The sequence below is a fragment of the Octodon degus genome, unplaced genomic scaffold, assembly GCF_000260255.1.
Source record: "Octodon degus isolate 3935 unplaced genomic scaffold, OctDeg1.0 scaffold00003, whole genome shotgun sequence".
Classification (NCBI taxonomy): Eukaryota; Metazoa; Chordata; class Mammalia; order Rodentia; family Octodontidae; genus Octodon; species Octodon degus.
In genome coordinates, this window is record NW_004524579.1 from 30973263 (window position 1) to 31000115 (window position 26853).

Here is a 26853-nt window from a genome sequence, read left to right on the forward strand (position 1 = left end):
TTATATTTTTTGTAGTGTCATTTCTTTTTGTAACATCTTCAAGTCTGGCATAAAATTTATAAATCATGAAATATACTCATTTAAAGCAGTATAGCCATCACTACACTTAATTCTATAACTTAGATTACCCATAAAACACATCTTTAAAAGTAACTTGTCATCTTCATTAACCTCTAATATAGGTAATCGCTATTCTTTTCTTTTTGTATGTATGGGGGGGGGGTGATTTTCTGAGACAGAGTCTCACTATGTAGTTTGGGTTGACCTTGAACTCACTATGTGGCTCAGATTGGACTCAAAATTGCAACAATCCTCCTGCCTGGGCCTCCCAAGTACTGGGATTACAGGCATGCAGTTCTATTTTTCTTTATATCTTTTAAGAATTTCCTGTTCTGTACATTCCATGTAAATCAGTTATGTACTTTATGGTTGTAGTGTGTGGCTTCTCTCAGTTAACATAGACATCTGGGCCCATCTGTACTGTAGCCTGCATCAGAACCCCACTCCTCTTCGTGCCTATATGCTACTGCACTGCATGGTACATGCCACTTTGCTTACCCCTCCTCAGATGATGTGCCTTCTGGATGTGTCCTTTTTTAACTATTGTAAAAATGCTCTGTGTTTGTGTTTTCACTTCTCTGGCGCATATACTTAGGAAAAAATGGTTGAATCATATTTAATTTTATAATCTTCTGAGAAAGTGCCAGAACCATATTTAATAGCAGCAAAATTGATTTATTTTTTTTTACCAGCAATATATGAAGGTTGAAGTTTCTCTACATCCTTATTAATGGTATTGTCTTTTATATTTTAATCATTCTAATGGTTATGAAGTAGTTTATACTATTCCAATATTATATGCTTAAAAACTTGAACAGTGAAGAACGTAAAAAAAAAATCTCATACTATCTTAGTGTTTTAAAGTCATTTGAGGCCACAAATTTAGTCCTGTGGCCCACCACCTGCCTGGTAATCATGATGTCCTGAGTTTGATTCCCTGGACCAAAACAAGCAAATAAACAAACAAGCAAACAGTCAATTCACAAACATTTCTACAACCACAAAAGACTCTGTAAAAGTGTTATATAACCCATGACTTGATTTCTTTTGAGGTCCTCAGAACTAACAAAATTATACTGTCATGGTGGAGAACCTGAGTGGAACTCTTTTCTTAGTCTTTATTCAACTTTGGAACCATTATTGGACCTTTCAGAATATTGGCCTTTCAGATGGTTTGTTGCAAACCATCTCTGAGGATAGAAAAATGAAACTTTGTACTAGTTTGTCCACCAAGATGTTTTGGTTCTATGGCTTACTTTTAAGGTATGTTAGTTAAAAATTGACTTTCTCTTTCTGAAAGATAGCTTGGAAAAACTGTTTAGATTCTCCTTCTACCTAAATAATGCATGAACGATCTCCTAGGATGCCTAAGAACCAGTCTGTCTATTCTGAATAAAGAATTGATAAACCTTTTCTTGTTTCTAAAATGTGAATATTTAACAAAGTGGATTAGACAAATTGCCTGCTCTTAATTATTCTCACCTTGGGCCTTCATTCTAATGCCTGGTTTTCTAATGGATAGCAATAAATTCTGAATTTGACATCTTCCAGTAAAATGTCAGGTTAGATACATTAAAATGACCATTTAGTAGCTTCTATTTTGCACATTTTGAAAATGTCTGTTAGCATCGCTCAAAATAAAATCCTTAAAATCCTTTAAGTTGGCTTTAATATCAATTTTAATTGACTATTTTAGAATTGTTTTCTTATTTTCTTTACCATCTAATGATGTTCAGATAGATATACTTTTAAATAATCAGCCACAATTAATTATCAATTAACATTATAGCCAACTACAGTGGCTGTTGATTATTAATCAATTTAATGCATAATAATTACATATATAATTAAAATGCTGGCTAAAGTATTGATACTCATATTTTTTTTCCCAAGTAAACTCTCTCTTGTTGTTCTTAAATTGTGATTCATTGTAGAGAATTCATTCCTGTAGTGGAAGATGGTCGTAGTTTTCTTGTATGCATAAAGAAAATGGGTACAGTTGATCAGAATTGATCTGACTGGCTGCTGAATGACTATGGGAACTTTAATTGGTTTATTTGCATAATAACAGGCAATAGTCTGCAGATGGTTCTGCAGGTCCTGAGTATTTGAATTGGGCAAATTCTGGGACCACTGTGTGGAAGTATAACAGTCACCAAACACTGACAGAGCCCCCGTCTCAGCAGGAGGCTGCAGGCTGTCGGTGCCACTGTCAAGCTGCTGATCAGTCTTTACAAACATTAATTAGCTCACATATTTCTACTGATTTGAAGGTTAGAATGCAGGACAAAATTAATTTGACATTACTATTTTTGAAAAATTGTTGTTGAAATTTATAAGACAGGCATAAGCTTGGGAAAATGTATTTCTCTACCATAACAACTAAAATTATTATGATTTATAATTATCGTACCATATGATTGGGAGGTAGATGAGCAAAAATATGAAAATCTTGAATAGTATTATTTGCATTTCAAGATTTCTCAAATAGGGGCAAGTCTAGTTTGGAGACATATATTCTAAAATTAAAGCCATAATTCATTTTCTCTAGAGGTGATCACACTATGGTATACCTAGTTAGTTACCTTAATAGATTTCATTAATTAATTCCAGCAACAGCATGGAATCTAACATTAGAAAGGATCATGCACTTCAAGCAAAATATTTAGATAAATATGACTGTGAGCACATACTCAGGAAGACTATTGAATAGATTAATAAATCTACGAATATATACAATGGCAAGATTTGCAATGGACATTAATTTTAAAACTTTGTCATTTATAATCCAGAAGGAGGGTTTTTATAAGATGTGTAAAATCAGAAATGAAATTTATTTTTCAGTATTGGAATTTAACCTAGAGCCTTTCCACTGAGCTACATCCTAAGCCCATTATTATTATTATTATTATTATTATTATTATTATTATTATTATTTGGAGACAGTCTCTCACAAAGTTACCAAGGCCCCACTCCAACTTGAGGTCCTCCTCTCTCAGCCTGCCAGAGTGCTGAAGCTGCGGGCTTGCACCCTCATACTGGCTTCAGCAGTTCAATTCTGAAACCCCCTTAGCTCTCATGATCATAAATGTATCCTTGATGCTTTATCTGCAACAAATAAAGAAATGTTTTGTGTTGGATTTTGCAAAGTTAAGTAAGAATTTCCAAATATGAACCAATATGAGGCAAAGAAATTTTCAAAGTATAAAGACAACTTCAAAATTTCACTGAGAGTATGCTCTTATTTAAAATGTGAGACTATGTTTAAATTTCTGTGTTTGGGAAGTGCTCAGAAAATCTGAGAAAATGCTGTTTTCATTAGAAATAAACTAGAAATGAAAATCCTAAAGACAATTATTTTGTTTAGTTGCACAGAAATGTCATTTATGGAAACATTGCCTAGGATATTGCTATTGCTATACCATTGTTCTGACACCTGGTTATTTATGATTTGGGTGTGAGATGACAGCCTATCTTCGGCCATGCACCCCATCTTAAAAGGAAAATTTATCAGAAGGTCTCATATCTTCATTTTCTACTAAAGAATATTGCAAAGCATTGTTCTGGAAGCAGCCAGCCATTACTATGAGTTATGTGAATGTGACCTATAATCTTACCTGACATTTGAAACTAAAATATTTTTCCTTATTTCTCTGACACAATTAAAATATTTAGCATCACTTCATTTTATGAGACATAAATAGCTCTGTAAGTACTCTGTAATTACTGTACATTGTAACAAATGACCTCATAAATACATTGTAATGTCCCATGTAATTACATGGTAAATCGTGTCTTTGAGATGGCTGCTCAGAGAGTGAAAGCCTGCTGGTTTCTGAGATTAATTACTTAAGGCCTAATTTGACAGTGTGCTCGAAGATATGCCTGTGTTAAATAGCCACTTCTGCTGTTTTTGTAAAGAAAATTGCTTCATAGTAAGAAGTTACTGCTTCCTTTACTATAGACCCAGCTGTATGTATTTATCCCTGAGTTTTGGGCATGCCTAAATGTTGCTATAAATGCAAAAAGGGAACTATTTGAGAGATGATAATGATCTGCAATGGTATTTCTTCCGTCAAACACTAGCTAGGAATTGGTTTTGTGATAATAATATTAAAGGGTCTAGTTTATTACTTCTTGAATTTTTGATTTTTTGATAAAACTTAACAATATTTTTCTTTGCTTAAGCACTAAACAACCTAGAAAATAATTTATGTTTTTCAAGAGCCCATATATCCTAGTCACTGTAGCGTGAGTACATTGTTATAATAACATTAGTTCATCATGATTATTCTTAACAAATGAATTTTACCATACAAGTGAAAGATTTTCATGTGGCAGGAATCAGCCCTTAAGCTCTTTCTCTTTGACCTGGGCTGTGTGAATATCTGGTGGCATCACTTGTGCTGAAGTTCCTCCATTCCCTTTAATGCTCAAGATATTTTGATGTCTGTGTTACAGAAGAAAAAGTAAAACAACAGTGAGGAAAAAGGCAGCCACTGTAGTTCTGTTTTGCATAATATATGGCCTATATTCTGTGCCTTTCAGAGGTGTAATTTTATATATAACTGCCTTGATGTATTTGTATTCTGCTTTTCTTTGCCTTTGTTCCTGTATTAAATTTGCAATATTACTTTTAGGAGTTTTATTTAAAAAAGAATAGTGTGAAAAAGAACCTAGTGATCTCAAAGAGTTAATGCGCTTCCTTAAATATCTAGTTGACTTCCACAGAATGACTTAGGGACCACAGAATAGAATCTATTGATACTGACAAATTCTAAAATGTATTACTTGTAAGATTGCTTTATCATGAACTCTAGGGAGCAGCCAAATTGCTTTATTGTAATGGAATTTTGTCAAAGTGTGAATACCTCCTAGAAATTACATTCCCAATTTCTAAGATCTAGAAGAAAACAGGCCTGGCTACTAGGCTACGCATAGTGAATTATCACGTTTAAAAAAAGCATTTTAAATGCAAGAGTTTAAGAAAGCTAGACTAGCTCTCTGTCAGCTCTGCCTCACTGTCTGCCTGTGTCTGTCCAGCCATCCCTCCCACCTTCCCTCTCGCCCTCCTTTCCTCCCTATGGCCCACACAGTATCCCACACTTGTGAGGCATTTTCCTTTATAATTTAGTACTATTGAGTTTTATCTAGTTATTCTAGATAGCCAAAGTGGAAGGAAAGATTAACCGATGTTTTTCCTCCATGAGAGAAACCAGACATGGCCTCCAATAGGATTTTGATGATTGGTAGAGAAAGGGGTGTTTCTATAGGCTACAGATCAAAATTTGGCAAAATTGCCTCAGAGAAACTACCTCTTCACACACTCAGTAGATGCTTAGTGATAAGAGAATGCTGTTTTCAGAGATTAATAACTGACTGCTATGAGAGGTGTAAGCATTTATAAAAGTAATCCACTTTCAAGGAGAATCACTCATTCATCAATGTATTTTTAAGTCTGTAAAATCAAACATGGAAAACCACAGGGACCAGATGTTCCTCTTGGAAAGGTGTTTCCATTTTCAGTGTCTTTTTGTGTGACTCAAAGAAGTTGCATTTAGTATTTTTACTTCTAAAAATAAAATAAAAAATCAGAGTACCACTTTATATCTTGTAGTATTTTTCATTTTCTAAGCCCTTTCTCATTGATCACCTATCAATAAGATGGGAGAAAAATAGCTACACTCGTGTGACATCTGATTGATGCTGTTAGTTACTGATTCCTACTATCACGTAGCAAAATAGTGGAAGCCTGAGAAGAACAATGCTTTTCCTGCCTGTGTGTGTATTGTACATTCTGAATACTTTTTATTTGCAGAACACTATTCTTTTCCTAAACAACAGTTCGGAACTGCATGCGGTGTACAGCAGCTAATAAAATAAACACCAAGTATATAAATTAAAAATATCCCAAGTGTATTGCTAAATGTCTCTGCCAAGGATTTGAGCTTTATCAACATTCTGAGTTAACTGTTCAATAGATCACTAGTATTTATTGATGAGCATGCAACTTTGGGACCAGAGTTCCATACCCACTTCACTACTGAGGCATCTTCAGGCAACACACAGAAGTGGCTTATTCCTTTTATATCTGACAGCCTCATCTTTAAGTAACCAAAGAAATAATTTTAAATAGTATTTGTACAAAATACTATTGTTCCAGGCTGCCAGATATTAAAATTACACAGAGTACCTTATGTTTCAAAGGGAGAATGGGGATCTCTCATTGAAGGTTTGCAAATCTATTTGACACCAATTTACTGGTTCAAGTCCCTTCTAGTGCTAAAATGATGGAAGATGGGAACATTTTCAGCTTTCCTGTTTTTTCTTGGGATTATGAAGCCTTAGCTCTTAGAATCTGATTCAAGGATGAAGGGCTGGCATGTCCACTCCCAGTATCAATTTATATTCAGCTCCATTTACTTCAGCTAGGAGATGCAGGGACAGAGCACATTCCAAATCACATTTCTTGCAACATAAGAATGATCTGTTTTTGCAACTGGAGATAAGTTCATTGTATTCCAAAATGGGATGCCTGCAAATTTTCCAGTGATGTTGCAAAGGATCCCAGAACAATAATTCAGTTAATGATGTGTCTCAGTTTCCTCCTTTGTAAAACTGTTAATTGGTGTTGATATCTGGCATCAGAGCCACCATGGTGCAGGCCATGAGTCTTAGCCAAAAGTTAATTAGAGATGTTCATTTAGAAAAACTGGTCACAGTGTCTAGAGACAGGAGTAGCAATAATAATTGTGCCAAAAAGATCAGGAGATATGTTAGGTAGAGAATCAAAATGCCAGGTAGGATTGTTGCTTCAGAACATAAAATCAAGTAAGTAAAATAACTAGATCAAGGGAAGAACATTCATATTAAGAAGGAAAGTTTTGATAGATTCCCAACAAGGTCACTATTCTTAGAGAACTCAATGTCTTGGAAGGATGAGGCAGATTTAACAAAGTGAAGAAGCACCTACCAGAAAGCAAAGCAGGGTCCCTACCAGGGAAATGCAGATAGTGTAACAATAATTAGCTCATATGTGCATCAGAAAACTCAGAAAGCCTAAGTTTCTCATTCAAAATCATACATTTCCTTGGAAGAAAGCTGACAAGTGTGTGAGCAGTGTGACACGGGAACCTATTAACCATGGCAAGATTCTGCACAGTACATGAGTCAAGATCTGAATCGGGGTAGTGGCAGAAGGACTGTAACTAAAGGGATAGGTGAAGGTTGTAAGGAAAGTACATGTTGTAGAATTGCTGATGTGCATTCTAGTAAATTACATGGTACCTCCTGAGTGATGGAAGTCTATTTCATTCTCCACAGAAATTCATGAGAGACTCAAGTCACTGAAACAGAAAAGGAATAAATCTCAGAGCCTAAAGCTGATGTCAGATTAGTTTTAGGATTCTTGTTGCCTGCTGTATTCCACCAAAAACATTCATAGTTGCTATTGGAATGTCTCTCAAGTGTTGCTCTGAAACTCCACACTATGGGAAATATAGATGGATAGATGGATGGATAGATAGATAGATAGATAGATAGATAGATAGATAGATAGATAGAAATAGATAGATAGAACCATCTTTTTAATAAAAGCTTCCTTATTGGACACTGAATGTCTTTGAAGACAGACAAATGGGGGCTTGTATTCCCTTGAAATTCATAGTAGAAAGAGGAAACAAAAACGTTGACATACTGGATATGTGTGGAGTTAAAATAGAAGCTTGGGAATTGTGGATTCTGAGCAAAATTAGCCAGTGGGTTTGTCACATTATTTCTGTTTTCTCACTACTCATATGCAACTAGAGTAAAGGAAAACTAATGAAATAATGGGACCCATGAAAAGGATGACTCCATATCACTCAGCTGCGTAGGAATTTTCCTGGCATTTGGGAAATGTGGCCAAATATGCAGTTTAAATAATAAACTTAATTATCTGCCACCAAGCTTATTTGGAAAATGAATCATGTTTTTATAATCAGAAAGAATGGAAGACAGCAAGGAAACTAAATTTTGTAGTTCTTTTCCCTAAAAATTGTGAAAGTAAAACTATTCGTTGATTTAAGACAGAACACCCTAAAAAATCGAAGGATTAAATTCTCCTCAAATAATTAAGGAAGCAAAATTCAACTCACAGCTACTAGGATTGATTTTTTTAAAAAGTCAAAGATCATGTGTTAAGTACTTTTAATAAGAATAATTAACAAACTTGTCCATGCAGACAGACTGATACAAAAGAATGCTTCTGTAATGGGGATGACTTTAGATGATTTGGTGATAGAATGGACAATGAAGTCTGGTCTACTAACAGTGGCAAAACAGTCTTCTACATAAAATAAATTACACCATTAAATAAAACATGGATGAATACTTTAACTTCCCAAAACAATATAATTAAAAGCATCCAGCCATAATAATTGCAAAAGGAGAACCTATGAAAAAAAAATGTTTGATCACAAGTCTTTGTGATATCCTGGTATTTGCAGAAATCAATGAGAAAACAAAAAAGATGCTCAAAAACAGCAATTACACACAGACTGCAATAAATGAACATGATAAAATTACTTCCAAAGATGAAAAATAACTACTGAGGAAGTTTTCCTTCCTGGAGTGTAGAGTGTATAATTGATTCTATGAATTAATTTCTATTAGGCATTGATATTAAGGTATTGACTATGGGAAATCACTTATGCAATCACTGGAAATCCTTGATCCTAAAATATGATCAAAAAATTATTATCTGTCAAAAACAAAGTACTATATATTAGTTTTTAGTGTAATGAGGTTCTTCAGGCTAAACACATAATTTACAATTGTTTGGTAGACATACTAAGAATACCTATGTACATTAAGATGTACATTTCACGATGTACATTAAGATGTAGGTCATTTACAAGTTTTATAAGAGGCAACGCAGTACAGCTAGGAGAAAATATTAACTGCACATCAAAAGGTTTCAACTCTTAAACTGTTTCAGCTACTTTTTCATGTTTTGTTTGAATTTAATTTTGACCTTAAGAACAATCTAATTCTGAGAAAAGGGTCTTGATTTTCCAAAGCCGATGTACATATAAGAAGGTGCCCGCTATAGAGTTAAATACAATCATTGGAATTGTTTTATTATGTTCAAGACTGTCTCATACAGGAATTTATGGAAGCAGAGCTGCCAAACAGAGGCCTAATGATTACTTAATTGTGAATTAACAAGAACAACATTGGACTCAATAAGAGCAAAATGTTCCAGTGAGTTTGCAAGCTGGCCACAAACTAATAGTAATTTAACTCTGTACCTCAATTTCCTTCTTGGTAGAACTGTTAATAATATCTGATATCACTACACTAAATTATTGAAAAATAAAAGTAAGATGATCAACTGGCTATCAGTACATGTTATGACTATTCATTGCATTCTAGTCATCATTACTAGTTTTTTGAACACTTGGGAACAGTTTGTCAATATATGTGCATGTATGTGTACGTGTGTAGTAGGAGAGAGACATACGGGCACATACCTGTGTACTGAGGCTGCAGGGGCCTTGGGAACTAGAACAATGCACTGTTATTTCATTCTTCAGATTTTATTTTTTAAATGTATTTATTTATTTATTTGGCGGAACTGGGGATTGAACTCAGGCCCTTGCACTTGCTAAGGAAGTGCTTATTCCACTGAGCCATCACCCTGGCCCTGTTTTTATTTTTAAAGAGAATACAACATAGTGTTAAAACAGAAAAAAAATATGAATGATACAGAATTTCACTTAACAAAGTAATATGAATTTCATGGTATTTGTTGTAGTGCATGGAGCTCTCTTGCAACCAGTTATTCATATTATAAGATATATGCATGCAAAAGTTGACAAAGAAAGAGGCATAGAAGAAATTAAGAGAAAAAGGAGAAACAATTGAAAGGAGACAAATTAAGCATTATCTGCTCCTTTCCATAGACGAGCAGAAGCCCACAGTACAGTTGTCCAAACCATCCTGCTTGCATACATTGCTTTGTCTCTTTCCCCCACTCCCTCTCCTGTCCTTCTTAACTCTAAGGTAAATGACCTTACTGCTCATTAATGTCTCTTAAGAAAATGTTCAACTTTCAGCATCCTGCTTTACCCCAGTGACTATACCTACCTCCTGAGTTCTTCCTTGCAAATATTTTTTCAATTTTGTCATCCACTGTGGTTTAATTCTTCGGTCTAAACCATGTAGAATATTTTCCTATTAGTTAGCAGGGCTTGAGATGGAAAAGTTATAATTCCTGTAATCAAATAATATGTGTCTTTTGATTAAAAACAAATAGAGATGTCATCCTATTGTAAGAACAGGTTTAATTTGGATTGAGGTGGTAATCCCTCACATTTGTTGCCCCTATGTTTTGTCTAGATGTGTGTGCAAGTCGCATCTTTGATGCTTTCTTGTTGCTCTCTTTTTCTTTAATATTTTCATTTACATTTATTATTTTACAGAGTATCAAAGTAAGCTGGCTTCCTCCTCCATCAGGAACACAAAATGGATTTATTACTGGCTATAAAATTCGACACAGAAAGACAACCCGCAGGGGAGAGATGGAAACACTGGAGCCCAACAACCTCTGGTACCTGTTCACAGGTTGGTGTCCACATAGTGCAATGTGGCAAGGTTTGGATGAACTAAATGCTTTAGGAAGGAAATATACTCTTTCTTTAATGGAACAATGACTTTTTTCCTGGCAGGTAGCAATTATTGGCCTGAACAAGAATAACCATTATCTTTTAAACTTTAACACTTTCACTATATATTTTGCTTCTAGATCATCATCTTAAACAACACACCACCAAAGTTTTAGTGTATCATTTTCATGGCCTTGGTACTTTCACAACTCCGATTATCTAATAACTTCTCAAAGTTGCCCAATAAAGTGCCATGTTTAGATCAATTCACCTCCCTTCTCAACCCATACAAATGTGGAAAGAGTAGAAATTGAGAAAAAGGAAAGATTTGAAAGTGAAGATAGAGGGGAGCGGAGAGATAGCTCAGTAGAATAAGTGCTTGCCTGGCAAGTGTAGAATCCTGAGTTCAATCCCCAGTACCACAAAAAAAAAAGTGAAGATAGAGATTACTTTTCATAAACACCTAAGCAAGACCACTCCAATAGCAATATCAGGGGACTCAGTAGTCTTGAAGAGAATATGTTCTCATTTCATGAAGTGGATTATCAGATATTTTCTTTAACCATCAGAGTCCTTCCTATGAGTCAGTCTAGGCTCCTAGAAAACAGACTGAGAATGTAGTATCGAGGTCATGTCACTGGATATGTGAACCCAGAAATGCAACAGAGAATTAATAAGGGAAGTGAGATAGAAAAGAAGATAAATCCAATAGTGGGGGTAAATTGATGAGCTTGAGCGGTTGCAACCTTGTGAGAGAAACACAGCTTGCTAGGTTGGTGCAGTGTCTCTTGAGGAGCCACACAAGCTTCTATGTCTCTTAATCTATGGAACAACAGGAGCCATGAGCAACTTTTCGTGGCTCTCATTCATTAAACTTTACCAACAGATAGTTGAATACTGTGTACCTCCAGGCAATCCCAAGGAATGCAGAGCTCTTGGAAATGTCCGAACAAGACAATTTCTCAGTCTGCCATCACTACATGTGATGCTGGCTGGGTGAAGGGCAGTGGTGGCAAACCCAGGGCACACATTTTTTTTTTCTTTTAACAAAAGATATTTGGCTAGGGAAGATAGCTCAATGGGATAAGTACTTGCCTGACAAGCCCAAGGTCCTGAGTTCAATCCCTGGTACCACCAAAAAAAATAAAAAGACAAAAGGTGTTGACATATGTGCCACTTTCTCTTGACCTGAACCTCAATTTTCAGGTTTAATTGCAGGTCTGGCACTTCCTGGCAACTCAGTGTGTTTGGGGTTGCAATTTGGTGCTCAGTCTCTGAAAGATTCACCACCACAGATCAGGAAAAGGCTCATAAGGAATAAATAACAAGGATTCTCATTTGGGTCTTGCTCATGGCGCTGTTGGGCAGGGAAAGCTGAAAAAATTGGGAGGGCACAGCTGGGTCCAAAACAATATAAAGCATGTCACTTGCACCTGATGAATAAACTATCATTGGAAATGAGAGAAAAGAAACCCTTAACTTTCCTCCATACCAGGCACACAGTAAATTTTCAATTTCAAATACACACACACACACACACACACACACACACACACACACACACACAGGTTTTTTAAGCCTTTTGTTTAGTTTATAACCTGAGAATTTCAAGTAACCAGAAGCTTTCCCCTCAGGGTTTTTTTCCTGAAAAATTTTAAACTAATAGTAAGAGTTCATCCAAAGTAGATTTCTAAAACTCACATTATATCTTTTAAATGTGAACAAAATCTCTTATGCAGGTACTATTGGTTCTAAGATAAAGTTGTAATATTTTACTATATTATATAAAAAGTTAAGCTTCTCCGTTTAGGTTTTTGTCTTTATTCCTAGTGAACGAGAGGGAAGAAGGTAAAGATAATCGAAGTTAAATTGAGAAGAATTTTTTGTTTGTTTGTTTTGGCTACTTTAGGCTGCCTTAAGGGCAGGTCTGGTATAGCTTCTAGAGCTGGGAACCGAACCGTGGTCCTATGAACCTGTCTGTATTTACCCAAGCAGTGTTTTAAACAACTGAACTATTAGGCAAAGCCCCTAAAAGTTGAGAAGGATTATTTTTTGAGGGGGTGCAGCTCAGGATGTCTTAAGGGCAGGTCTCCTAAGGCATGAGGATCCAGATCAAACCACAGTATCCTGCATGTGACTGCGTTTGCATAAGCAGGTACTTAAAACACTGAACTAACTGACAGGCCCACTTAAATTGAGGAATAGATGCTCTTTATGATATGTGATGCAAACATGTACTTTAAGTTGAGAGAAAACACAAAAAATGAAAAATCTTACTGTAAATATATAATTCCTGAGATTCAATATTTGATTAACAAAGAACCCTTGGATTAGTTTAATCTAAGCCTTTCTTTCTATAGATGTAAAGATTTGCACCCAGATAGCTTTATTCTCATTGCTTTTCACTTCGAATGAAAGAATTAAAATTACAAAATAAATTTAAAGAATAATGAAAAGAGGAACACTAAAACAGAAAAAAACAGGAATTGAACATTCAATTCCCTGAACTATAAATGACCAATAAATATAAAATATTCAATCTCACTGGTATGTAAAGAAATATAAGCTAAAAATAAGTTAACATTTTCCTTAGATTAAAATAATAAAGATAAAAATAAATGTGCTGCCATATACTGGGAAGTATATGAAAAATTTTGATTCTCATATATTGCTATGGAAACAGAAAATTTTTAGAATATTTCTAGGAATCAATATGCACATATATGTTGCATATATGTCTATAGATATAGACAATGATATATTATATGAATGTAGTTTATAATTGAACTATAATAATTTATAATTAATAAATTAATGTTTTTAGGCTTTTAGGAATTGATCTTAGGGTATTATTGTAATTTGGTAAATATTTTACTTATAAATAGGCATTAGAGCCAAGCCGGCTCTGCCCCCAGGGCACGCTGAGAGGTGATTGAGACTGGGAGTGGTGGTGCCTGCCTATAATCCCAGTGCTTGGGAAGCTGAAAACAGAAGGATCACTATGAGTCTGATCTGTGTAGTGAGACCCTGTAGACCCTGCACTAAATACAAAAAAGAAAAAAAGGCATTATAGAATTATTTTCTTAGTAAATACTTTTTAAAAGCCTAGATATCCAACCATAAGCACGAACCTAGAAAACTGAGACATATTATACGGCACTGTACATCTACTGAAAATGGCAGAATATGAAAACTTTTAAGTCACAAGTCAAATAGTGGAAAGTACATTAAGAGAATGACTCCATTTTATGTTAGTATTTGGGCCTGTCTTAGTTACTTTTCTCAGTGGTGAGACGAAACATCTGATGCCTAAAATGAAGGAAGGAAAGGTTCATTTAGATCACAGTGTGTGAAGGGTTCAGTCCACACCCAGAGATCTCCAAGGTAGGGCGACATGACAGCAACAGCTCACAGCAGTTGAAGGCACCAAATGTTACAGCAGACAAGGGAGGAGAACAAAACACGTACTTTCCCTTCGATTTTATCTAGACTGTTGGGTTTACGGTGGTCCCAATCCAATGAATGCACTGACTGAGCAGTCAGTCACCCTTCCTCCCAGCTCCCTTAATCCCAGCATTGAACCAGGAATCAACAGCAAACTCTGGATTCAGTCTCCTCAAACAGAAATTTAGTGTCATTCTTCAGGAGGCCAGAAGTCCAAATTAAGAAGTTATTGAATTAAGGGCCTGATTTTTTTCTGGAGGGTCTGAGGAGGGATTTCTGGTGGTTGCAAAGTCTCCAGCATCCCTTGGCTTCTTGAGCCACAGTGCCAAGCACGCCTCTAATCTCTGCTTCCATCATTGCATCTCCTCCCTTTCTGTGTGGCTCTGTGTCCTCTCCTATTCCAGCGAGGGTACCAGTCAGTGGGAAGCGTTCTATATTCTAAATCCAGAATGATTCTTTCTTCAAATCATCAACCAATTATATCTTGAAAGACCCTATTTTTAGGTGAGGTCACATGCTGAGGTTCCCACTATACCTGAATTTGGGGAAGGTGCTGTGTAACTCATGACAGTTTCCTTTCATCACTTTCCTCTCAATGACAATCATTTAGAATTGTATTCTCTAATAAACTTTATTCATTTCAAAATAAATAATGCAGCACTACACTTTTATTCACCAAAAATATGTGTCATAATTAGAGCTGTGAATTGGCATGGGGCTATCCCTCACTATTCTGGTTTACTATCTTTCCAGTGAGAAACAAAGAAATAGGGTGAATTAATTAGTTCATCCTTTGGAAGAGTTCACAAATGCCCACCCTTGTCCTTACCAACTTGTTAGCATCTGGTTTCCCAACTTGAAGCTTTCATTCAGAATATTACTTCATTTCTCAAATTATAAAAATATATTTAGGAATAAAAGCATAATATAAATAGATGTATTTAAATATGCCTGATTTTTATTATAATAAGCTATATATATTCCTTTCTCATTTGAACAAAAACAATAATAGCAAGCCACAGTTTCATGCCTTGAAAATTCTTTTTAAAAAAGCCAAGAATCATGGTGCATGCCTAGCATTCTAACTCTCTAGGAGCCTGAAGCCAACAGATCACAAGTTCGAGACTCACCCTTGCTACTTAGTGACTTTGCAACATCTTGGCTCAAAATTAAAAAGTAGTAGTTTGAAACCTCTAGTATGCAGCTCTGTGAGGAGGCCCTATCTAAAATTGATCCCTAGTATTCCCAACTACATAGATTAGGTGGATAGAATAGATAGACAGATGGTCAGGCAGGCAGGCAGGCAAGCAGACAGACAGACAGACAGACAGACAGACAGACAGACAGACTCTCTCCTTTGCACTAGGACCTAGCTTCAGATACACCTGTTACATTTGTAGACATCTTGGAAATTTTTTCAAAAGCATGAAAAAGACAGTATTTTACACTAAAGACTGGCTGTGATTTAAACTTGTCCCTAAGACATATCTGGTAAGGGATACACTTTGTAGTAAATAGAAGTAATTGATTTTCTATATAAATCTACAGCACTGTACACAAACAGGATTTGACCCCATTTTTTCAATGCCTGTAAGATACATTGATACATTAACCTGGCTGTTAGAAAATTGGATGCCTGAATCCTTCATCTGTATAATATAAATATTCAGGCATATAGTGTCAAACTTCCTTTTCAATCTTGTGTTTGTTAGTCAGATGTTTTGTTGTTGTTGCTGTTGCTGTTCTTTTGCATTTTTACTATGATGAGACAGTTGCAATAACAGGTAATTAAAAGTTATAACAAGGATTTTTAATTCACCACTGTCAGTTTCATTGTGAGAATCCATGTCAACTAAATTTTAAAATGCTAGGGTTTTTTAATTTAATTCCACAGGCCTCTTCACAAAAGATTGCTTGAAACTGGATTGAAAACAATTCTCTCATTGCATGTCCAATATAGAATAAATGTTATAATGAATATTTTTTGATGTCTTATAGACTAAAAATATGAAATGCTAACATAGAATTTGTATACAAAGTTCAAAATAGAGAAATGAAATTTACATTTTTAATAATATTCCATCTCTTATCAGAATTAAAGTTAGAAATGGAACAGAAATATTCCAGACGTTGAAAATACTAAGTTTTAGGAAACAATATGGAAAAGATTTTCTATTTTCCAAAACAGAATTTGTTTATGATTAAGAAAGAATATTAGGGCCCGGGAGATAGCTCAGTAGAATAAGTGCTTGTCTGGCAAGCTTAGGGTCCTGAGTTCAATCCCTGGTACTGCAGAAAGAAAGGAAGAAAGGAAGGAAGGAAGGAAGGAAGGAAGGAAGGAAGGAAGGAAGGAAGGAAGGAAGGACAAACGAGAAATTAAGAAAGGGAAGGAAGGAAGGAAGGAAGGAAGGAAGGAAGGAAGGAAGGAAGGAAGGAAGGAAATTAGAAGATATGCAGACTGTACAATAAAGTTACATAGTTTTTCTTAGAAACATTTGGGAATCTCTCTCTCTCTCTCTCTCTCTCTCTCTCTCACACACACACACACACACACACACACACACACACACACACAGAATATTCCAACTTTTAGAGTTCTGCACCTTTCAGGAAGGACAGAGTTCTTCTCACCAAAACCCCTTATTTTTTAGAAGAGCCACCTGAGAACTGGAGAATGATATTAGTAAAAGCTCTCACTATTTAAAGGGGATAATTCAAACTGCACTTCAGGGGTGTTAGTCATGGGATCTCTATGCTGCATGTGACGTCACTATCTTTAGTTTATTGTGAATCATTTTAGTATATGAATGAATGAACATTAACACTAAAACTATAATTCATCTTTATAACAGAAAGAGCTATACTATAATTTATTGAAACTTGATTAACCAATATGCTAAAATTTGAGTATATTTTCAAATTAAATTTTTATAAGAAATTGTATTTATATTTCATCATCTTATTGATGAGAATGCAGAGATAAACACAGACTGTGCAAGGGTGTAAAGACACAGTGAACAACTACAGGCGTCAGAAGAGCTGAGTGTTGGATAGCAGGAAGTAAAGAACCCACTTGCAGCTCATGGCCCTGAATGACTCTAGCAGAGATTGAGTAAAGCTTTTATGATCAATTTATTTAAGGCATAATTTAATATTCCTATTATCTCAAATCCAACACAACAACTTCTAGAAATATACACTCAGAAATCGCCTTTCACTTGAGAATCTCTTTCCTTTATTCCACTTCCAATGAGTGGAAGAAGCTTAGATATTTGATAGCAGCTTCGAGGTTGACCCCCACCTCCATGCCTCAGTCATGGTGACTGTTCCTACAACTCTAGAGGATACTCTGGATGTGATCATTATGAACAGAAATTCCCTGGGTAAGAAATAGTGCCTGTTAGATGTCAACAGTGTCTCTTTTGTGTCTACCCTTGGGTACTAGGCCTTTGAAGAGAAGAGTGCGGTCTTTAGAGCAAAGCAGGGGTTAAAATAGAGTCCAGATTCTATAACCAACAGTAGTAAGGATATGACAGAAATAGCAATGCTATTTAATTTAATTTCTTAATTTCTCTGATCATTATTATATTGTTTCTAAATAGCAATAATAATATAGTCTATGCTAAATTACAATGTATTTAAAAATCAAATGATGCAACTCACAAATAACTATACAAATGTTAGTCACCTTTATACCTATTAAGTGCTTGATTTGTGTAACACTTGATATGTAACCAAGGGATGCTCCACCACTGGACTTCACTCCCTCTTCTTTTTTTTTCGAGACAGATATTATTCAATCTTCCAGGCTGGCCTTGAAGTTGTGACCCTCCTTTCTCAGCTTCCAGGTAGCTGGAACTGTAGGCAAGGGCCATTGTACCTGGCTAACTAATTAATTTTGCAAATTACTTTTTTAAGCTTGCCATTCGAGCCTTCATGAGAACATGATAGGTGAAAGCACGTATTCTTAGCTTTACTACAGATGGAGAATTGAGACTGAAAGAGTACTGAGTGAATCAAACCTTGTCTAGACAAATACTCCCCATAGCATTGAAGCAGGAATATTTGCAACATAGAATTATGAACATAAAATCTACAATGTCTCTCAGCAAAGCCAACATGTATGGTTCTGTTTACCTCAGAAACCTATAATTACCTAAAAATAGAATATTCACAGTCACCCCTACTGAAAATGGGCTGAATCAGAAGATCCTTGAATTTTGAGTCTAAATATTCAGGTAGCCATGTTTAAACAAAGGAAGTTATACTTTTAAATTATCCTAGGTAACTCTGGTATCCACCTGGATGTAATGCCATGGCCTTGCATAGTCAGGACAATCTAAACTAGTTTTCTCACAAGCTAAACTGTTGGAAATGGGTTGCTTACCTCAGTGGATTTTATATTCTTAAAGTTTTCCTTCTTTACCTGTGCATTTATTTTTTGGGTACCCTGCAATAGATGGGTCATTTTACCACACATCACTTAAGGTTGCCTTTAATATTGAGTATCTGTGCATATCGTATTTAAATATTTCTGTGTTCAACCTAGAATTTCTAGATGTTTATAGTTAGAAAGATTTTACAGCACAGCTGTCTTCTAAAATAAAATGCAAAATCCAAAAGGTATTTTCTATAAAATACCACACTTCAAAATATTTGAAAAGATTGTCAGTGTGACCTAGGACACTCATCTATGTTGGGTGCTAAGTGTTCATGGCAGCTGTAATAGAAATAATAAGAGTTTTTCTGCTGTACATGGTTGGAAGGGATATTTGGAAAAATAGCTGGGGCTGGCTAGGAGAGACCCCACTGAGGAATCACAAAGCAATCTCTAAACTGCTTCTTGTCATTAACGTGAAATTATTAAGAGGTTTCATTTTACTCAAAATTACATAAATACCCTGACAGATCCTGAATTCAAAATATTTAGATCAAAATTTGGCAAAATTATTAGAAGAAATTTGCACGTCAAATATAGAGTGAGATATTTCAAATTAAATTATATTAAAATTGATGGATTCTAAACCCAATTACTTGTTTTAAAGGTAAATGATGAAACAGAATTTGACATTCAAAATATTTCCATTGAGAGAGAGAGAGAGAGAGAACAATGGTGAGAGATCGTAAAGATACTTATTGTACAATGATGGGCTTTAATGATTGCAATGTCTTGCGAGCCATTTCCAAAATCAACAGCTTGCTACCAGAAGCACAGGATAGATCTTTCAAATGGAAAGTGGTATCCACAGGAAGAATTTCTGCTTCAGAGAAGCCTCAACTCTGCTCCTAACACCTTTCACATGATTGGATCTGGCACACATATACTCTAGGATAGACAATATCCCTAATTTAAAATCAGCAGAATGTGCTCTTGAGTACCATCTCTAAAATACCTTCCCGAAAATAGCTGAATTAGTGTCTGATTGAGTAATGGGGTACTGTCACGTAGCCAAGTTATTACATAAAATAACCTTCATTGATGGTATTTTCATTCAGATGTTGGCAACACTGGATTTGTCACCTTTGCATCACTGGAAAAAATAGCAGCAAGCCATAACTTAGAGGAAAGGTTTCTTTTGCTTCATGCCTTCAGCAATTTAAAACCATACATAGTCATTTGGGACAAAGAAGAAAAGGCTTAGTAAAAAGTTATGGGAAATGGAAACTGCTCAACCCATGGCAGAGAAGAAGCAGAGAGATGGGGGAGGTGTCTGGACAAGAATCCACCCTCCCCTTCTGGGTCATGCTCCACTGATCACCTATTCTAATCAGACCCCACCTCCTAACAGCACGCTCAGGTTTCACTCATAAATGGATTTGTTCACTGGTGAATAAAGTGGCCCAATCACCTTCCAAAAGCCAAATCTCTGAATATGTAAGATTTCAGGGACATTTCAGATTGAAATGTTATAACAAACAGCTCTGATAAAACTGTGTTCCATTTTGAAATTGAATGAAGCTAAATTTCAGCCTAACATGGAAGAGTATATGTTTGATGAATTAAAGCTCTGTTTCAAATAATGAAATTCATAAACTTCAGTGATTACATAAGTATTTCTTTCTGAATTCTCCTTATTAATTTTTAAATTTCCCTGAAGAGCTCTGCAATCTCTCTGCCTCAATAATTGACAGTGGTGCTCATAAAAGAGGAATGTTTTTAAAAAAATATCAGATCAATACCATGTTAGCAAATTGAAACTAATACAAGCATACTTCAAGAATGACAAAATCTTATGCTCAAAAGTAACTCTGCAAACTTGCTGTGTTGAATGTTGTATTTTAATCTAGTATTTTCTTTGTGTTTATTAAAAAATGTAAGTGATCAGAAATTTCAAAGTCTTTTCAAAAGTGCCTTAGCCTATTTTCTGCTGCTGTAACAGAGTTCCTTATCACCTTGATAGCTTATAAACAATAGTAGGTCATGGCTTATAGTTCTGGAGTGTGGGAAGTCTAGGAGGTAAGTACTGCCATCCAGAGCATCTATCCAATGAGACAAGGTAGAAACACAAGCAGGTAAGCAAGACAGAGAAGAAAATTGGTCCAAGCTCATCCTGTTTATCAGGAACTCACTTCTGTAATAACTAACTCACACCTACAATAAACAATGTTAATTCATTCATGAGGGCAGAACACCCATCACCCAATCACATATTAAAGTTCCCCTTAATGTGGGTTATAATGAATATTGCTTCAACCTGAGTGTTGGAGAAAGTATTTATAGAGACGAGTATCACTTGTTTTGCAATAATTTGTCATGTTAGCAAGCTATGTTGAGATTTAGCTAAGAGAGATGTCCTTTATACTTAAAACATACACATATCATATGAAACTCAGGTCCTCCATAGTCCATCTGACTTTCCTGGGCTCTCCAAATTAAATCCTAATGGCATCACTGCTTATAATACAGTGCATCCAAAATATCAAAGAGATTGACTTTCTTCACCTGCAATATGGCAGCTAAAACAAAAACAAATTATGCTCCAAAATGGTCTCAACAGATGAAAGCCACGGTATTTTCTATACCAATGGTTTGGGGTTTTTTCTTGCTGTACACAAACAAAAAATAATTACTGATCTTGTATGAAGGGTGGAGATATAAATTTTAGATTGACTATTCATAATTTATAGGCAGGGCTTTTCTGAACAGTGAGGAAAAAATTGATTCTTTATATTTTCTATTTTTTCTTCATTGTTCATATTTTATATCTGGAGTCTACCCTGAGGCTGTTTTCATTGATACAGTTCTATAAGCTGGAAAAAATGCATGGCAATGTATGAAAAATAGCTAGATTTCTTGCTGTGGTATCTCTGATCTTTTAGTTAAAGTAACAATAATCAAATAATGGCAAGGGTCTTAACTATAATTTGCTAAAACTTTTTGAACCTACATAGAAATACTTTTCAACTTTTTTTTCCTGTGGAAAATGTTCACAGGGCTGGAGAAGGGAAGTCAGTACAGTTTCCAAGTGTCAGCCATGACAGTCAATGGCACTGGGCCGCCTTCCAACTGGTACACAGCAGAGACACCAGAGAATGATTTGGATGGTAAGTCTTCTTGCCAGTCATTGTCACTCTGACTTCTGTCTTTTTTAAAACAGGTACATCAACTTCATAATTTTTATTTTGTTTATCCAATGCATAATAATTATACTGTATGCATAATTATATTCCTCTTGGAGAAATGTTACAAATAGCATCATGGTCACTTTGGCTCATTCTCTTCTCCTTCTTCTTTCATGAGTGTTTTTATGAGATGTACAAAAAAATGGCTAGTGATTCTTCTGAGCTTTGTTCAACAGAAAAGCAGGTTGATAAAAGTATATGGTGTCCCTTTTTCTATCCTCTTCACCTGATCTAATCTTAGTCACTTAATTGGGTACTATGAAACTTGTGGCCCTCATGAAAGAAGACGTCCAAAACAGCTTGAAAAAATGGCAAGAATGAGGGGATAAGTATGTTTAATGCAAGTAGAGGTCATTTGAAGTGGATTAGTTTATTATTTTTTACTATAATAAATTTTCAAAAATTTAGACATTCATCATAAAACTTGATGTTATACATGAAAGATGTACAAGTTCATAAAAATAAGAGTGATTTAGGCTAAAAATAACTTAAGATCAGTGTTTTTAAAGTTAAAAGTAGACCTAGAAAATATTGAATAAAAAAACTATGTACCAAAAATATAATGACATGAGATATTGATTAACACATGTGAAAATTCTTTATTCCTAAACATAGGTCGGGAAATTATTCTAAAAATGAAGGGTAAAATATCTCTACTTTTTGCTTTCTCTTACATTTTAATTTCTTTTTTCCTTGGCCTCCTTATTCTTACAGTAATCCTATTACTGTTGTCATCTCTTAGATCTTTCTTCCATTCTTCCTCAAACTCCTTTATTCTCCTCCTTTTTTATATTTTTAGTTCAGTTTCCTTTTTCATATTTATTTTTCTAAATATTAAAAAATATTTGCAAAACAACTTACTGATCATTAAGCACTGTACTTAGCTCTAAAGAAAGTATAATCAAGACAAAAGTTGTAATCCTGTCCACATGGAGATTAGAGCACAGCCAAGGTAAATATTCTAAGTGAATTCACAGGAAATTCCTATTGCTCTAGTACAAACATGGCTGACTAATTGCAAAATCCCATGACTCAATATAAGAAAGCTGGAAGGATGACTTGATACAAAGATGGGTAAATTCATAGGGAAAGACAAATATGTAGAAAAATAATAGTTATATAAGAGACTTGCTTTTAAGCAGAGACTTGAAACTGGCCATGTAAAGTATGAATTAGAAATTGAATGGAAGAAACAGAGACAAAAATAAGTTCAGTGTTAAAGTCAAGACAGCTACTGGCACTGTCTTGTGATGATATATAGAGACAATAGGATGAGGCTGTGAGACAGGCAGTTTCTAAGTCTAGTAATACCAAGCTCAAGAATTCAACACTGTCTCAAGATTATCTGAAAAAAAACAGAGTGTCTTTAGAGCAATGACTTGATTTTCTTAAACAGAGAAGTAAAATTTAAAAAGAGTTAGTTAGAATTTCATTTTGAAAAATTTCTCTGAAGCTTAAAAATGTATCATAAGTAGGCAAATATAAGCAAGCCAGTTAGGACAAACACAGAGATAGATAAAACTAGCATTTTTAATTGCTGGAGGCTTAGAGATGTTAATTTGCCTTAGGTTACAAAATTGATACAAAATATCATTTCAAATGTTCATATTCTTCACTATAAGTTAATGAAGATTCATTCTTGTATTTATTCATTTAAGGTATTTCTTAGAAACCTGCTTCTACCAGGACATAGTCTAGATATTAAGGGCAAAGCCATAAACAAAGGCTCTACTCTCAAAAAGTATAAATTTTGTGGAGGGGGTGCTCTCTGAAAGTCTATGCCCAGACAATGAAACATAGCAACACGAGGAAGACAAGAATGAGTAGAGTGGATCCTCTAACCCAGAAAAATCTGAAGTATGAATTAAAGCCTACAAAGAATGAATGGAGAATCTTCAAAAAGAAGGAGGTAGCCAATGGCTCCTTCTCTCTGAGATAGGACATACTGTGCAAGAGGAGCAATTCAAACCCACATCACAGGTGACTGCTGGCAACCCCTAAAGCCTCCACAGAAAGAAGCAGCAGTGGAGGGGTGCAGGAGGCATAAAGGACTGCACTAGCTGGCAATGAGTGTTGAGGGCTCAGTTATTCTGTATGAGAAAGCAATTGGCCAGGAGCCATCTTGGAAAGGGACTGGTCTAGCTTAGAACCTAGCATGGCTGCTGGCTCCATCTAGAGGTTCCCAGCTGGGCTCAGGCCCATAGAAGCTGTCCTGATGGCTGAAGGCTGAATGAGTCGGTCTTGGCCAGAAAGTGCAGAGTTACTGAAATTACCCACTACCCTGCCAAAAAAAAAACCCCTTCTACTGACTTGATAGAATGAATCAATATGATTGTCACTCTTTCTTTCCACATTGCCTACCAGGGACAGCAGAGACACATCTAGAAATAAACTCTTTTCTCTATTTATTGTTGTAGTGGTGGTTTTATTTTTGTTTTGTTTACCTATATTGTTTAATCTTTTTCTTATATGAGTATGAACCAAGTTTCTCACCCTTTGTGGTGATGGTTCTCTTTTGTTCTTTTATCCCTTCCTTTTCTCTTTCCCTGTAGTTTTCTTTTTCTTGGGTGGGGGGTGGAACCAGGGATTGAACTCAGGCCCTTGCACTTGCCAGAGAAGCGTTTAATCCACTGAACCATCTCCCCGGCCCCTCCCTGTAGTTTTCTGAACCAGTTTCCCAAAATTATTGTGATCCCCTTTGTCCCCGAGCCTTACTTCTAAACTTATCCTCTTCTTCTACTTCTGTATTTTTTTCCTAATCCCTTCTAAATTTTAACCCCTGAGAGTTAGAATTGATTTTTTTTTTTGGTAGAACCAGGGATTGAACTCAAGTCCTTGTGCTTGCCAGGGAAGTGTTTATTCCACTGAGCCATCTCCCCAGTCCCTAGAATTGATATAATAAAGACATGAATACTACATATAATTTTTTGGCTTGATTTAGATTTTGTTATATAATGACAAGTCTAGTTCATACTGTTAAAGTTGGCAAATTAATGGTTAGCTCAGTTCGCTATTTTTAGACTATATTCGATTCTATTGCCATTGCTGTAGATACCATTAAGTACCACAAAAAGTGACATAAATATTCTAAACATCTTCTTCCAAGACTGAAATTAATTAAAAGTCACAGAAAATACTGTAGTACAGTACCAAAGAACCAAGGGCTGGGCCAAACAGGCAGCAACTTCTCACACCCTACAGAATTGAAGAGGTAGGACCTTGGAACAGACTCAAAATCCAAAAGCCAGCTACATACTGAAGATACTTTGGAGAAGTAGTAATTTCCTAATCATTCTAAATACTAGCAATAAAGTCACCCATCATAAGCAATGTGAAATTATCAATCACCACCAATAATTAATCTAAGAAGGGAATGAAAATGACAAGACCCTTAAGTAAGATGCAACTCCAGACATTCAGGCACCAAAGACAAATTCAGTGAACAATGAGGAGGGACAATACAAAAGCCACCCACTTGGCCTATCTGAAGCAGTAACAACAAAGCAATTGAATGAGGCTCTAGAAAAAATCAAATCAGAAATAATTTCTCAGATAATTGCATAGATAGCATTCTCAATAGGAAAATCATGCTCAGTAACTCAAGAGCAAACAGATACAAAAAAAAAAAAAAGAAGAAGCTTAAGTAAATTATGGAAGCCATGAATGCCCAACATAGAAAAAAATAGAATCCATAAGGTAAATTTAGGCAGATATCCAGGAGAATAAAATTCCCATTGTAAGTATCTACAGCAAATTAAGGCAATTTGCAGACGGGATTTCAATTATAGATGACAGGCTTACAGTTAGTGATTATGAAAACAAAAATTTTTTTTTTGCATTACAGGGACTGAACTCAGGACCTTGCACTTGCTAGGCAACTGCTTATGCATCTGATATGTATCCCTGTCCCTGAAAAGAAAAATTTCTTTAAAATATCAAAAGATCTTCAGAAATCAGCATAGCAGCTTCTAGATGAAAATAAAACAATAATTTAAGATTAATTAAAGTCAATAAAAAAAGAAGGAAAAAAAAATGATATATTAAAAAAGACTGTTTACAGACAGCATGGCAGAAAACTTTCCAGATAGAGAAAAAGAATATGGCATACAAATAAGTGAGGCATGAAAAAATCCACGATTAAGAAAACGATATCTTCAACCAGCCATAACATAGTCAGGATTCCAGTAATTTAGTTCAAGAATACAATCTTCAAAATTGTTAGGGAAAAAAATTAAAAAGAAATTCACAGACTGAAATTTAAAACATATGAAACAATACTCCATGTGATAGGAATCCTGGAAAAGCAGGGGTAAAATATTCTATTTTCAGAAAACTGAAATTCAAGCCAATACTGATTAAGAGAGGCAGAGAACATCACTAGGTCCTTGTTTAAAAAAAAAGGGAACAATCAAAGAGAAGGGACAATGGACAGGAATATTTATGCAAGAAATTCCAGTGCACACAACTGTATAAAATAAATATTAACAGGCATGCAAAATCAAATAAACACTAATACAATTGTAATGGGCATCTCAATGTTCTACTGTCACAGAAAGATAGATGAACTAGACAAATAACAATGAAATATTAAAACAGATCCAGAATTTGTGCAAATAAAGTTGCATAGGGTTCTCCACCACAATATCAGAATACACATTCTTCTCAGATGCACGTGGAACATCTCCAAAATAGATCACATACTAATTCATAGAACATGCTTACTTAATGCAAAGCAATAGAAATTATTCAATGCATATCATCAGACCATATGCAATGAAATTGGAAGTCAATGACAAAAGAAACCACAAAAACTTCATAAATACATGGCAATTAAATAGTAACCACCTGAACAACAAATGGGTCACAGATGAAGTTAAAGAAGAATCTAGACAGTTGCTACAATTACACGATAATGATAATACAATGTACTGGAACTTTTGAGATACAATGAAAGCAGTCCTAAGAGGAAAATTTATAGCAGTGAATACTCATGTCAGAAAAACACAGAAAGCACAAATAAACAATGTTTTACCTCAAACTTCTAAGGAGAGAAAGAGCAGGAAAAGCCTAAAGCTCATAT

The 26853-nt window shown here is 35.2% G+C and overlaps 1 protein-coding gene across 1 annotated transcript in view; it reads left to right on the forward strand.

Moving 5' to 3' along the window:
- Positions 1-26853, forward strand: part of Dcc (DCC netrin 1 receptor) — a 1292183-nt gene that overhangs the window by 1041249 nt on the left and 224081 nt on the right. The window contains exons 13-14 of the mRNA XM_004623665.2: positions 10524-10665; positions 21585-21695. Of these exons, the coding sequence (XP_004623722.1) occupies positions 10524-10665; positions 21585-21695 (253 nt within the window). The remainder of the gene's footprint in view (positions 1-10523; positions 10666-21584; positions 21696-26853) is intronic.